A 15,938-nucleotide genomic window follows, 5' to 3' on the forward strand; every position below is an offset into this window, starting at 1 on the left:
TACTGCCTTTAGGTTAAAAATTAGGGCTTTTCCTTGGGTGCCGGGCAGCCAATTGTTCGAGAGCCTCTAAAATTTGGCCTTGGGTTTTGGGCAGTCCAAGAGTCAACAGTCCAAAGTTGACTCTTAATAATAATATTAAATATTTTTAAAAAAAATGACCCTTCTAAGGCAAGGTTTGATAAAACTTGCCTTTCGTGAAGAAGGACAATTTTAAAATCTTGGCCTTCGATGACAAGGCTTTAAATTTTTTTTCCTTCTTTTGAAAGTCAAAATGCTTATAGAAGGGCTCAGCAACCCTAAAAAAAAAAACCATGGATGCAACTGATGACAATATTGCTCGATATAGTGTGCTCACAAAAATGCCAAGCAAACGTGACTAAGCCTTGCAAACTTTGCAAGTCAATACAAACTCGTATTAAAAAAAAAGAAGGGATAAAAACAAAAGAAGAAAAAAGAAAGGTGGCTGTTTGGATCATCTCGACTCATCATTAGAGGACAAAAGTCTTATGGAGTAGCAGTTATCTTCGGTGACAGGAAGCTGCATCGACTGTTCTCGAACCATGGAGCTCAGCCTTGCCGCCCCTCAGGCTTCGTCTGCTGCTGAGTTTAGGAGTCTCTCCGGGTTTGCCTCTTCTCCTGTAATTTCCTGCCTTATCTGCTCTACTTCTTCTTTCAACTTCACTCTGTCCACTGTGACATGCAGGCCTTTTACACGCGTCTCCTCCAGAGCTGCTGCAAGAAAGAACTCAGAACGCAAGGCCGTTTCAGTACCTTTTAAAGGTGCTCCCAGATTGACCTCCTATGTCGCGCATTTTGCAGGAAATTCCTTTGTTTTGTGCAAGTTTCTCCGCTTCTGTCGGTGCATTTTATGTTTTTCATCTCGTCTCTAGTTAACTCAACCAGCAAGGTGCCAGTGCATCTGTTGTATCTCGCCTTGAGGCTTTGATATATGGAAATAGGAGTTTGTAGTTTCTTCACTTTTGCCATCGCATTTCATGTTTTTCATCTCGTTTCTAGTTGTCCAACAAGGTGCCTCTGCATCTGTTGTTTATTGAAACTGGAGCTTGATAAATTGAGGCGTCCTTCCCTTATATTTGCTATGCCCGACGAGCAGTGGTATGATATTTTCCCTTTTTCTGCACTGAGACCAGTTGTTCGACCTTCAAGGGGAACTAGAATGTTTGCTTGGGCTTCACATCATTTTTGCACCTTTTTGTTTACCATTTGCGAAACTTGGCTTGCACTTACTTGAGCTCAAGTGCAATATTCGTTTCTTGGTGATCCCCACATGTATCGCTCTTTGAAAAAAGATGGTGGCCGTTGATACGATTCTAGGAGTCACCTACACTCACATAGGTGAGTGAGGTTGGTCATGTCATTGGAAGGAATTTGCACATGAAATTCATTAAATCTGTCAACAAGGAAAAGCATAATGTGCAATGGTTGTAAGGTTGACGACAAAGCAGGAAGGTGTCTGCTCCTTCAAGGACTTAAAAGCTGCACGCTGACTATGTCCCATTCTGTTCCAAGATGATGCCGATTGCTCATCACCAACAGTGTTGCAGTAAAGTTAGGGATCATGGCTGGAGCCCCTTGACATTATACAAAGACAAGATTTTGTTATATCAACTTCACCTTTTGCTTTTCATTGTTTTAAGCGGATCCTAGGTATTAGCAAATGCACATGTTTAAAGGGTGAGACAATGTGAAGACCGAAATGACCCTTTTACTTAGGTATGGCAATGGTCATTTATGATGCATACCAATGGAGAATAGTTGCCAACAGTAAATGCATATACTAGTCCAGCTCGTGCATGATCTTGTGCTTCATATACATGGAACATGCATGTCACCTAGTTGAGGATAAACCTTTACTTTGCCTCTAGTAGCCTCAAACCATGGACATCTATAGCCTCAATGTTGAGTTTTAAGCTCAACTCATGTACACCGATATGACAGCTAGTGTCCAGTTGTCTCTAGCATGTGAGTCATAGTCAATAAGTGGGGGACACTTAACACTGTAGAGTTAGTTAGTGTGAGTAGTCATCAGGTCACTTAGACCTAGTTCTTTCTAGTCATTCAGTATGTGTGTGAAGTACATGGAATAATGAAGAATATGGGAGTTCACTGCTCCCTATTGCCTCATCTCTCTCTCCTTATCTTTTGACATGGTATCAGAGCCATGGAACTGTCGATCCCTGGAGTGTGAGAGCCTGCAGTGAAGTTGCGAGAGAAGCTGGAGTTCGAAGATTGAAGTAAGCTTGCAGTGTTGGCAGCCATAACTCTCATCTGGAAGGTATGTATCTTAGCTGAAGTCTCTGCAACTAACAGAGCTTGTGGAAGGTGGTTCAAAGGGTTAATGGCATGTAATGGAGCCTATCATTCAGCCTCCTAATGTTTAGCATTAGCAAATCTGAAAAAATGTGTACTTGTTGGTTGCGCCTATTGCTCCAGGGTGGACTATCAATGAACAATAATGCTGAATGGAATGCCAAGACCATGTGAAGCATGCATAAGGGATTGATGGTAGGTGTGAAAGCTTATTGATAAGCTTATTGCTGATTAAAACAGTAGCATATCTGAAAAATTACGTGCCTGGATGCAAAAACGTGACTTGCTAAAATGCACCTGGTTTATGGATGCTTGAGCACCAAGTATGGCTGAATACCATCATAGATGTGATGCTTGAAGTATTGGGGAATATTATCAAGCATTAGAACTTGCATTAGCAAGCACTCATGTGTAGCATAAGCAACAGATATAAAAACACGATCTGTCCATTTGCGCCTGTTTTCTTGAAGCATAGAAGTTAGCAGATCTACCCATGATTAATCACTCACTTACTTGAGCAATAGCTACATGCTAAAGTACTTGGACATGAGAATTTGAGCCGCCTTCTAGATCAGTATATTCAGCAGTGATTTGATATGTCAGTGAAAGGAGAAATGTGCCTGGTACGTGCACTCTTAGATCAGTTTACTACAGCAGTGAATGCTTCATGAATGTCACACTTGATTTTTAGGGATGCTTGGCAAGCATTTAAGCATTGGTTTGGAATGTAAAATCCTCAACTTTGGAAAGTTTTGATAGGTTGAAATCTGTAACATTCTTGCCGTATGACCCTCCCCCCCTAATAAAATGATTATAAAAAAAAAGGGGGAATAAATCCTCCCCTCCACTCACGTCGCCAAGTGGTGGATGGCCGGGGGGGGGGGGGGGGGGGCAGTCGTGTTATCAACGGGGGGGTGCCGCGTGCCAGAGAGAAGGTAGGGGGGTTGCCGTGTGTTGTTGAGGGAGCTCCGGGGAGGGGAGATGACATGGTCAGGAGGGGCGTGGACCAACTGGCCGCTGCCATGCAAGTGAAGAGGGAGTAGAGGGGGAGGGCCTCCATACCCTACCCAAGCTTCCCCCCTCTATAAAAGGGCCTTGGGCATTGAAGAAGAGAGGGAGAGGAAAAAGAGGTTCGTTGCTACGTGTTTGGTGACTGGAGGGAGAGGGGGAGAGAGAGATAAAGAAGGTTCGTTGTTGCCCGTCTGGTGACTAGAGAGAGAGAGAGAGAGAGAGAGAGAGAGAGAGAGAGAGAGAGAGAGAGAGAAGAGAAAGCAAGAGAGAGAGGGAATTTCTGTCTCTTTGAAGACTTCTGAGCTTGCCGTCTTTCTCTTTCCCCTTCTTCGAGAAGGTTCTCACGGATGAATTCCCTCCACGAGGAGTTGTCTCTCTCGTAACCTCAGCATGTAGCCACGAAGGAAAAACCAAAATTGTACGATGCCTCCCAAGCGAAGTAAAGTCCAATTGCACGCAAATCCTACTTCAACGGATGGAGTTGCGGGTCAAGGAACCGCATCACTTGGTAATTAGGTGCGTCTCATAAATCCTACCCTGATGGGAGGCCTTAAGAACATAGGCCAACATCATTGGGAAGGGAGAATTACTGGTGAAAGTCTATGATAACTAACCACCATTTAGGTTGCATCATTGTATCATGTTGGAAATTGTGTTTTATTGCACCTTGGCATGTTTTCATGCACACTAAAAAATAATAATCAAGGACCTTATTGATTGTGCTTATAGAGCTTAGATTATGCACTAACATTGGCATGCTTGAAAGTACTGAAAAAATGGGCTGTTAGGACGCTTATGCAAATTCGTCATTAAGCGGAAGTCATACTTTTTTTTGTATCGCGAAATTGGCTAAACTGAAAAGGTAGGGGTAAGAGTTTGAATAAAGTCCATGAGAATTGTGAATGCTACAATAATAGGTTAAGTACGTTTAGGTCATTGCAACAATTAGTCGGGTTTTGGGCTCCTGTAATCCTTTAGAGAGATGTAGCTCGCACATGCATTAGGCTTGATGACTTCTTGTTCCTCCTACAAAAGAAAAATACAAGCCTTTACTTATAATTTGTGTAAGTACATTAAAAAGAAATTCCCAAGAGTAGAACTCCGCATTGCATCATCGTCGTAGGAAAGACTCGCATTTAGATTGCGCGATATCACGGGCGGTCTCAGCGGCACTGTTAGCGATTCATCTTAAAGATAGTTATAAGACACGCATATGAAGCGTTAACCTTAATTGCTTAGGTAGTTCAATGAGATAAATTCTATATGGGCCTTAACTTGACTTATTTAGGATTAATGGTAATTGAGCCAATCTATTGTTACTTCATAAGTGGACCATGAGACAAGTAAAACACTCACTGGTCTCTATTCCAAATCTGGCCTCGATAAAGCTGAAACAACCTTGAAGATATCACCTTTAACCATAATGCAATCTATCGTTAATATAAGAGGTTCGAGTGTTGTTTCTTCCAATGACAAGAATCTGGATTAAAGACTAGCAAGCTAGGACAACTTCCACCCCGAGAACTATTGGATATAGATCCAATTGCATAATTGCTCGTTTCTATCACATAGGACCGGGGTCGGAAAGAAGGTATTCCCTAACCCTCGGAGGATATTGAAAATTGTTGCCAAGGCAAGAAGGTCAAACGCTAAGCGTCAAGATAGGGATCCCCACCTTAGCAGATGTCTCGAGCACTCACCTACATCCTTGTTTGTGCTTGTAAATTCAGGAATACCGCTTCTTAAAAAAAAAGATTGTGTAATCCCAAACTCATAAATGAGAATAATGAATCAGGTTGAACTTTTGGAGGGCGCGCCAAACCACCCCCAGCTCATCGCCAACCCTAGCCAAGGGGGTTCTAAATAGCCGTGACGGGAACATGGACTGTATCCGCCATGAGAGGTCTCTCTGTGGGTTGGTTTGAACGTAGAAGGATGCTTGGATGCCAGTAGGGGCTCTGACTGTAAATTCCTTGCCTCCGAGTCCTACTCAAATGATTTGCGTGACTCGGGATAGATTCTCGAGGGGCCATTGTTACGAGTGCAAGGCAGAAGCTTGGTGGAAATAAAGTGTATCCTTATGGATTGCAGATATTGTCCCTTTTGAACAAGACTTGTATCTCTAATAAATTGCTAATATTAAAGTTTACTTCTAGGGAGCCTGTTTGAATTTGTTTTCGTGTCAGTGCCATAAGATTACATGAATGAATCCTGTCCTTTAAAGAGGCTAATTAAGGAAGCTGTTTTTACATTTCACATCTAAAAGTGATAGGGCTAATTAGACAACTAAAGTACGCCGAATGAGGGAAGTGGGAGGGCGGAATCCCCGACGGGTTTTTCCTATGGTAGGATGGTCCCAGAGAATTGGGAGGCTTCTCACAAGGTTTTACTGACAATTGACGCTTAGCAATCGTTAGGTTAGAATCCTGATTCATGCTGTTTTAGGGGACTGGAATGGTACTATGCCCTATGTGTAGAGAGATTGAGCACCGCATCCCTCTTGTTTCCCATTCTCTTTGAACCAAGTACGGCATAGGTCTGCTTTGGCTTGGGTATCTTTGCGTAAAGTAGGATGTCCAAAATCCGACGCTTGAATGCTGTCACGAGACCTTGACGACTAGAGACTCAAGTTTCAAGTCAATCCTAGTGGGTTCGGCCGCAAACATTCCGTTGCAAGGTGGACTTGAGAAACCCTAGGTGACAAACCTTGTAACATTCCATGGGAGTGGTGGGCAGTGTTGCTTAGACTCATCTCTCAATGGACCGCTAAAAACGTGCTTGGACAGTCGATAGGCGGTCACATTACAGTTGGTATCAGAGCCGAGCTACGACTAAAACAATTAGGGAAAAAAATCGGGAAGAGTGAGGCAATGTGCTCATTAGAAAATGTTTTTCTTATTTACTCACTTGTGGATTGTTGCCGCTTTCAAACTTACAAGGCATGGAGCAGGTTCTTGGTATTTTATATCATGTTCAAGACAGCTATGAACTCTACAAGCTATTGCAAATTGTCCAACATGATGGGGAACTTGGATGGGCTCTACAATCCCTCACCGCTGTATGTGGAAAGGCGTTGGACTTGGAGCGCGGGATATTGCTACATAGATACCAACTGACTCGCCTATCTTCAAAACAATCTGAAGAGGTTAAAGTGGTTGGAAGACTTGAAGATTATCAAGTTATTCATCTTCCATAAGACTCGTGTGAACTCGACTCAATACATCGGACGCCGGCAAGCAGATCAGAACTGCTACATCTACGAAGAGGTGGTTAAAATTTTACTAGTGGACAGAATTAAAGTAATGGGGCGAAATGAACGTCATGGCTATCAAAAATAGGGATTTCCTGATTTTTCCATGACTTATCAGTTCTTGAGAATCCATTCCCCCAATCCATACTACTATTCTGTCCCTGTAGCTGAGTCCAATAGGGAATTATTAACCTGGCATTAATGTAACTCCTGAGAAGAAAATCATCTCAGCCAAACCCTATCTATTCTCGAATAATTGTACTTGGGGCTTACGCTTCCCTATGGTTAAATAAGACTTTTATTTTCATTTGAATGGTTGGATAGTTGCAATGAAAAATATGTGCGCATTGATTTAAGTTGTATAGGGGTGTGTAAATGCAATCCTAGCACGAGAAAGTTTAAATGGTAACTAGATACATCCCCAAGCGCAGATTCAGAACCCTGTTACCGCACTAAGCCCAGCAGAGGTACAAGAGAATAAGTTTCTTCTCAAACAAATTAAACCACCAGAATTTGACAGAAAAGGGAAGACTGTTGAAGTTGATGCTGAAATATGGATTGAATCCATGGAGGACTATTTTATCGCATTCGGAACAACACCTGTGAACCAAGCCATGATTGCTAAGCTCAAGCTCACCGGTGAGGCTAGGCTGTGGTGGAAGCAATGGTGTAAAGACCAAGGAGTCACTGAAAGTACAATAACTTGGGAAAAACTAAAGGAAGCAGTACAGGGAAGGTATATGCCACCTGTGTATAGAACTTAGAAGATGAATGAGTTCTTTAAGTTGAGGTAGTTGGGCCTGTCTCTGGAAGCATACTACTCGAAATTTGTTTCCTCGTTGAAATACGCCCCGACAATGAGTATCCCCCAACAGGTCTCGAAGTTTTTTGATGGGCTGAATCCACCAATAAACGCTCGGTTGGAATCAATGCGTGTGATTCAAACACCATCAGACTACTAGGGTAAGGAATTCAAAACGTGATTGATCGTGGCAGCACTCATTCTTTCATTTCACCGACTTGCGCAAGAAGGTTAGGGATAACTACTATAGTTGCACCCACTTTGCTTGTCGAACTAGCAAATGGGCGAGAAATTACTTGCACTGGACAAACTACTAAGGTGGAATTCCTACTCCGAAACAAGGCCACAACTGTTAAGTTCAGAGTAATGAATCTAGGTGTCCATGAATGTCTACTCGGGATGGATTGGCTAATTCCCAATGATGCTCACATTCATTGTGGAAAGGGTCAAGTCTCCTTTCGGAATCCTAAGGGTGAGCTGGTTACAACACAAGGTGAAGCAAGTAAACCAAAGATCTAGCTAGCTAAGGCAACACGAATAGTTCAAGGAATAAGGAAGGGGTTATCCGTCTACCTGATCAAGCTAAGCAAACTAGATCCGGCACAGGACAACAATGAAGAACCATCATGGCTAAAGGAATATGTGGATGTGTTCCTAGAAGAATTGATTGAATTACCACCGTCGAGGGAAGTGGATCATGAGATTAAGCTATTCCCAGGAGCTACTCCAATTGCAAAAAGGCTCTACAAGATGCCCATTTCTGAAGCGATTGAGTTAAAGGAACAACTCAAATAGCTACTAGACCAAGGGTACATACGCCCCAGCAGTTCTCCTCGAGGAGCTCCAGTCTTGTTCCAAAAGAAGAAGGATGGTACACTTCGACTCTGCATCGATTATAGAGACCTGAACCAAGTAACCATCAAGAATAAATACTCCATTCCAAGGATAGACGAGTTACTCGATCGACTGCAGGGAGCAAAAATCTTCTCCAAGATTGATTTGAGGTCAGGGTATTATCATATCTGCGTCAAGGATGAGGATATTCCAAAGACGGCATAAGAGCCTTAAATGTCACCCAGACCGACCTCAATATGAGGCGACATCGTTGGATAGAAGTTCTACAATAGTATGATTTTGAGATTAGGTATCGACCCAGTAAAGAGAATGTGGTTGTTGACGCTCTAAGTCGCAAGGCGTTTCTCAACTCTCTTATCATGGAGGAACCCTCAATGGCTGAATCTTTGGCAACTATGGTGTCAATGCCTAGCAACCCTATCCTTCGAACTAGCCAAGGAAGAAGCTAGCCATGATCCAGAATATCTAGAGATGATAAATGAAATTTTGGAAAAGGACCAAAACTCGAGACTTAAGGTTAAATATCAAGAATTCTCCGTCAATGAGGGATTTGTCTATTTTAGGACAAGATTATGCATACCCTCGAGTAAGAAACTCAAACCGAGAATACTTTGGGAAGCACATGACTCCTCCTTTTCAGGCCATCCCGGATATGTCAAGATACTCAACACAGTCAAAAAGAGCTACCATTGGGGAAGGCTTAAGGGTGACGTGCTCAAATATGCCACAGAATGTTTGTCTTGCCAGCGCATTAAGGCAAAACATGTCAAGATGCTTGGGAAGTTGCAACCTCTTGACATCCCCCAAATGAAGTGGGAATTTATCAGCATGGATTTTGTTGTTGGGTTACCCTCAGTGCAAGGGGGCTACAACTCAATTATGGTTATAGTAGACATGCTCACCAAGGTTGCACACCTCATTCTAGTCAAGACAAATTATAAAGCTTTAGATATTGCTAGACTGTTCATCAAGGAGATTTTCAGGCTCCATGGATTGCCCAGAAGGATCGTTAGTGATGGTGACTCCCTCTTCACATCTTACGTCTGGAAAGGGTTATTCGAGGCCATTGGGACTCAACTCTGTTTCAGCACAGCCTATCACCCTCAAACTGACGGCCAAATAGAGAGGGTCAATCAAGTCATTGAAGATATCCTTAGAGCTTATTGCTGTCGCGAACCCAAGAAATGGATTCAATATCTACCATTAGTAGAGTTCGCCTATAATGCTTCCTACCAACAAAGCATCCAAATGACACCTTTTTAAGCATTGTATGGGCATGATTGCCGTACCCCATTGAACTTTTCAGATCCTACTTTAAGAGTAGAAGCTTCTAAGGAAATGCTCAAGGAAATGGATGAGCAGGTTAAGACCATTAGACAAGACATTAGAGCCGCCAAGGATAGGCAGAAAGCCTATGCAAATCTAAATAGACAAGAGCGGCTCTTCAATGAGGGAGACACGGCTTTTATTTGTGTACGGCCCAAGAGGAGTTTCCTATCATTGGGGGGAATTTAAAAAACTGAGTCCAAGGTATTGCGGACCCTACAAGATCCTCAAATGCCTAGGGCCCAATGCCTACAAACTCCAACTCCCTGAGAACGTAAAAGTTCACAATGTATTTCATGTTAGCCTACTAAAGAAATATGTATCTAATCCTAGCCATGTACTCGATGATCAATAAGTTGTAATACCAAGCCAAGGAGTCCTTGAGCTCTGGCCAACTAGAATCCTAGACATTCGAGAAAAGAGATAGAGGAGTAGAATCCTCAAGGAGTACCTCATCTAGTGGAAGGACTTTCCAGAAGATGCCACATGGATTGACGAGAGTACTCTCAACCAACAATACCCCCAATTCCTTTCGAGATGAGGATATCTCGATCCCTTAAGGGGGGAAGAATATAATATTCCCGTTGTATGACCCTCCCCTCCGCTAATAAAATGATAGAAAAAAAAGAGGGAATAAACCCCCTCCCACTCACGCTGCCAATTGGCGGACGGCCGGGGGGGGGGGGGTGTTGTGTGTCGGAGAGGAGGTAGGGGGGTTGCCGCGTGTCGTTGAGGGAGCTCCGTGGAGAGGGGATGACGTGGTCAGGAGAGGCGTGTACCAGTTGGCCACTGCCATGCAAGTGAAGAGGGAGTAGAGGGGGAGGGCCTCCATACCCTACCCAAGCTTTCCTCCTCTATAAAAGGGCCTTGGGCGTTGAATAAGAGAGGGAGAGGGAAAGGAGGTTCATTGCTACCTGTTTGGTGGCTGGAGGGAGAGGGAGAGAGAGAGAGAAAGGAGGTTCGTTGCTGCCTGTCTATTGACGAGAGAGAGAGAGAGAGAGAGAGAGAGAGAGAGAGAGAGAGAGGAGGAGTAAGAGAAAAGAGGAGAGAGAGAGAGAGAGGGAGGGAGAGTAAGAGAAAAGAGAAAGCAAGAGAGAGGGAGAGGGAATTTCTGTCTCTTTGAAGACTTCCGAGCTTGCAGTCTTTTTCTTTCCCCTTCTTCGAGAAGGTTCTCATGGACGAATTCCCTCCACGGGGAGTCGTCTCTCTTGTAACCTGGGTGTGTAGCCACGAAGGAAAAACCAAAATTATACGATGCCTCCCAAGCGAAGTAAAGTCCAATCGAACGCGAATCCTGCTTCAATCGATGGAGCTGCGGATCAAGGAACCGCGCCACTTGGTAATCAGGTGCGTCCCATAAATCCTACCCTAATGAGAGGCCTTAAGAACATAGGCCGACATCATTGGGAAGGGAGAAGTACTCGGTGAAAGTCTATGATAACTAACCACCATTTAGGTTGCATCATTCTATCATGTTGGAAATTGTGTTTTATTGCACATTGTCATGTTTTGAACGAATAAATTGCACGAAAGATTCTGCATCCATGCACACTAAAAAATAATAATCAAGGACCTTTTTTGATTGTGCTCGTAGAGCTTATATTATGCACTAACATTGGCATGCTTGAAAGTACTGAAAAAATGGGTTGTTAGGACGCTTATGCAAATTCGTCATTAAGCGGAAATCATACTTTTTTTTGCATCGCGAAATTGGCTAAACTGAAAAGGCAGGGGTAAGAGTTTGAATAAAGTCCATGAGAATCGTGAATGCTACAATAATAGGTTAAGTACGTTTAGGTCATTGCAAAAATAAGCCGGGTTTTGGGCTCCTGTAATCATTTAGAGAGATGTAGCTCACACATGCATTAGGCTTGATGACTTTGTGTTCCTCGTACAAAAGAAAAATACAAGCCTCTACTTATAATTTGTGTAAGTGCATTGAAAAGAAATTCCCAAGAGTAGAACTCCGTATTGCATCATTGTCGTAAGAAAGACTCGCATTTAGATTGCGCGATATCACGGGCGGTCTCAGCGGCACTGTTAGCGATTCATCTTAAAGATAGTTATAAGACACGCATATGAAGCGTTGACCTTAATTGCTCAGGTAGTTCAATGAGATAAATCCTATATGGGCCTTAACTTGACTTATTTATGATTAAAGGTAATTGAGCCAATCTATTGTTACTTCATAAGTGGACCATGAGACAAGTAAAACACTCACTGGTCTCTATTCCAAATCTGGCCTCGATAAAGCTGAAACAACCTTGAAGATATCACCTTTAACCATGACGCAATCTGTCATTAATACAAGGGGTTCGAGTGTCGTTTCTTCCAATGACAAAAACCCTGGATTAAAGACTAGCAAGCTAGGACAGCTTCCATCCCGAGAACTATCGGATATAGATCCAATTGCATAATTGCTCGCTTCTATTACACAGGGGCGGGGTCGGAAAGAAGGTATTCCCTAACCCTTGGAGGATATTGGAAATTGTTGCCAAGGCAAGAAGGTCAAATGCTAAGCGTCAAGATAGGGATCCCCACCTTAGTAGATATCTTGAGCACTCACTTACACCCTTGTTTGTGCTTATAAATTTAGAAATACCGCTTCTAAAAAAAAAGAGATTATGTAATCCCAAACTCATAAATGAGAATAATGAATCAGGTTGAACTTTTGAAGGGCACGCCAAACCACCCTCAACTGGCCGCCAACCCTAGCCAAGGGGGTTCTAAATAGCCATGACGGAAACGTGGGGCACGCCAAACCACCCCCAATTGGCCGCCAACCCTAGCCAAGGGGGTTCTAAATAGCCATGACGGAAACGTGGACCGAATCCGCCAGGAGAGGTCTCTCCGTGGGTTGGTTTGAATGTAGGAGGACGCTTGGATGCCAGGGGGGGCTTTGACTGTAAATTCCCTGCCTCTGGGTCCTACTTAAATGATTTGTGTGACTTGGGATAGATTATGGAGGGGCCCTTGTTACTAGTGCAAGGCGGAAGCTTGGTGGAAATAAAGTGCATCCTTATGGATTGCGGATATTGTCCCTTTTGAACAAGACTTGTATCTCTGATAAATTGCTAATATTAAAGTTTACTTCCAGGGAACCTGTTTGAATTTGTTTTCATGTCAGTGCCATAAGATTACGTGAACGAACCCTGTCCTTTAAAGAGGCTAATTAAGGAAGATGTTTTTACATGTCATACCTAAAAGTGATAGGGCTAATTAGACAACTAAAGTACGCCAAATGAGGGAAGTGGGAGGGCGGAACCCCCGATTGGTTTGGCAAGGTGATCCTAGAGAACTAGGAGGCTTCTCACAAGGTTTTACTGACGACTGACACTTAGCAATCGTTAGGTTAGAATCCCGATTCATGCCGTTTTAGGGGATCGGAATGGTACTATGCCCTATGGGCAGAGAGGTTGAGGGCCGCATCCCTCTCGTTTCCCATTCTCTTTGAACCAAGTGTGGTATGGGTCTGCTTCGGCTTGGGTATCTCTACATAAAGTAGGATGTCCAAAACCCGAGGCTAGAATGTTGTCAAGAGACCTTGACCATTAGGGACTGAAGTTTCAGGTCGATCCTAGTAGGTTCAACCGCAAACATTCTGTTACGAGGCGGACTCGAGAAACCCTAGGCGACAAACCTCGCAACATTCCATGGGAGTGGCAGGCGGGGTCGCTTAGACTTGTCTCTCGATGGACCGCTAAAAACGTGCTTGGACAGCCGATAGGCGGCTACATTTCAAAATCTGTCCTAGAATTTCCAGCACTAAAAGAGGGCATTGTTTGATCAAGAAATGCTTGAGAATGATGCATACAACCATCCTAGATGCTTGGCAAGTGTTGTAGCAACACTTATGTATACATGGGCATGATATTGAAGTGTTAAACACTCAGTTTTGGAGCTTATTTGCAAGCTGGAAATAGTGAATTGGTTGCTATCTTGAATTTGAAATCAGTATACCTACAGGGTTGAAGTATCTGTGATGCTTATTTGCTACTGACAAATGCTTGGATCATACCACTTGAGTGGTAGATGCTTTCTAGGGTACTGTGATTGTTGAAAGCCTAAAGTTTGGACTGATTTGTTGTTGGTTATACCAGGGTATTAACTGGTTTTTGTTTGCAGGAAGGATATCTATCATCTTCACTTCACATACATGCAATCTATTCTGACTGGTTGGACATGTATCAACTCCTGCATAGAGTGGCAACTGTATGAGATGTTTTAGGGCTGTTTTGAGGTCTGAATACTCTTTTTTTAGTAGAGAAAACCTGTTGGTTATACATAGATTGCTATTACGGATTGTTGTCTATCATTGATTGTCATGAACACCTACATGTCTACTATGCAAGCACATTGTGTCTATTTGGAATGCCACTTTATCTAGATGTTTTACCACATGATTGGGGATGTATTTGATATACATATGAGCCGAAATACATTGTTTTTTACTGGTATTTATTGTGATAGCTTATTGAACTGAAACTGTCATAAACACCTGAGGGGTATGCAGGGAGTCAGGCATTCAGTGAGCATTAAATTTGCAGCTATGGCAAATGCTCAAGGCATTGATAACATCACTCACATTGTCGGTGAGAAGCTTGACAACAAAAACTTCGCTTTATGGAAGTTCACGATACAAAACTTTTTGATTGATAGAGGTTATTGGGATTTGTGTATGGGGGGTTGAATCTGAATCCGAAACGCTTGAATGGAATCCGACACAGGAACAACGGAGAGCTCACCGATAGTGGTCGGAAAGAGCTAGTAAAGTACTGCATTGGTTTTCTTTGTTTTTTTTTGATGTGATGGCTATGTAGATTACCAATTGCCATTTCTTGAAGGATGCTTGGGATACACTCATGAAGAATTATGGTAATGTCACACATGCAAGGAAGATATAGCTGAAGTAGTAGTTCAACGACATGTCTAGGAATGGTAGGAGCATTCAAGCATACATGATGGAAATAAAGACCATAGCTGACCATCTGGCTACTATTGGATCTCGTGTTTTAGAGGATGATATGATTGTAGTGACATTCAATGGGTTAGGCAAGGAGTATAAGGCATTGGATACGTCCATTTCTATGAGAGCAGAACCCCCTGATTGGGATGAGTTACTTGCACTGCTACTACATGAAGAAGGAAAGCTTGGCTTGAATATATGTTCAAGCATATCTTAGGGCAAAGACACTGTCTTTTACTCTAATTAGCGAGCTAGTGGAGCTTTTTGGGGTTGAGAAGATACTTGAAACACACATGGACAACATCAATAAAATGCTTGGCATAGCTCAAATACGCAAGGACAACGAGGATGCGAAGCCTTTAGAGGCAAGGAAGAGGTGGCTTCTAGCAGTCGCATGAGCAATCTAATAGGGATAAAGACTCTCATTATTGTGGAAGATATGGGCATATCACGAATGATTGCCATAAAAAGCAAGTTGATATGAAGGCAAAAGGCAGGCAACATGGACATTATGCATCTTCCAGTGGTACTCAAGATGACGAGGGAGATAGACTATTTGCTATGCAACATGTATCAAAGAATACACCTAAACAAGGCAAAGATGAGAAATGGTACATAAACTCAGGAGCATCCCAATCATACGACTCCTCATGGGGAATGGTTTGATGAGCTAGTAGTAGGGTCTCATGGATTTGTATGTACTGGTGATGATACACAACATGATATTTAGCATACAAGTGTGGTTCCGTTGCTCATACCTGATGGCAGAAAGAAGAGTCTACATGATGTGTTACATGTACCTTTTATTACCAAGAATTTACTGTCGGTTGGATAGATGGCAGAACAGAATTTGCAAGTCAGATTCAACAGGGATGGTTGTTTTATTGAAGAACATGGCAATGGTTGTAAATTGATTGCCAAAGGCAAGAGAGATGGTAGAATATTTACCTTAGATGCATCTTTTCCACAGAATTGAAGGCAGCCATGATAATGGAGCCGTTTAGGATGTAGAAATTTGGCACAAACGCATTGGTCATATTAATGTACAAAAGCTGAAAAATATGCAGCAGAAAGAGGTTGTACCTGGCTTGCTGAAGTTCAAGTACATTGATCTTGGACATGTATGCTTTGCTTGTCAGTTCAGAAAACAAGCGAGATTTCCGTTCATGAGACATGTCAGAAATAGTTCTCGGCCTTTGCAGTTGATACATTCGGATGTATGGGTCCTGACCATAATCCATCTTTTGGTGGTGCTAGGTATTATGTATCCTTCATTGATGATTTCAGCCAATACACATGGTTGTACATTTTGAAGCACAAGGACGAGGTGCTTGATGTCTTTAAGGACTTTAAGAAGCATTTTTGAACTTGGCTGTTATATCTCATGTCTGAGATCT

The 15,938-nt window shown here is 42.8% G+C and overlaps 1 protein-coding gene across 4 annotated transcripts in view; it reads left to right on the top strand.

The window, feature by feature from the left end:
* Positions 1 to 464: 464 nt before the first annotated feature.
* Positions 465 to 15,938, top strand: part of RRF (ribosome recycling factor, chloroplast precursor) — a 37,372-nt gene continuing 21,898 nt past the window's right edge. For all 4 annotated transcript variants that reach the window (XM_087671722.1, XM_087671725.1, XM_087671723.1 and 1 more), the window contains exons 1-2: positions 465 to 622; positions 704 to 780. In XM_087671722.1, the coding sequence (XP_087527848.1) occupies positions 561 to 622; positions 704 to 780 (139 nt within the window). In that variant the 5' untranslated portion in view covers positions 465 to 560. The remainder of the gene's footprint in view (positions 623 to 703; positions 781 to 15,938) is intronic.

Source organism: Lygodium microphyllum, chromosome 29 (assembly GCF_053477565.2).
Source record: "Lygodium microphyllum isolate KBCC chromosome 29, Lygodium_microphyllum_v1.1.10, whole genome shotgun sequence".
In the NCBI taxonomy this organism is placed as follows: Eukaryota; Viridiplantae; Streptophyta; class Polypodiopsida; order Schizaeales; family Lygodiaceae; genus Lygodium; species Lygodium microphyllum.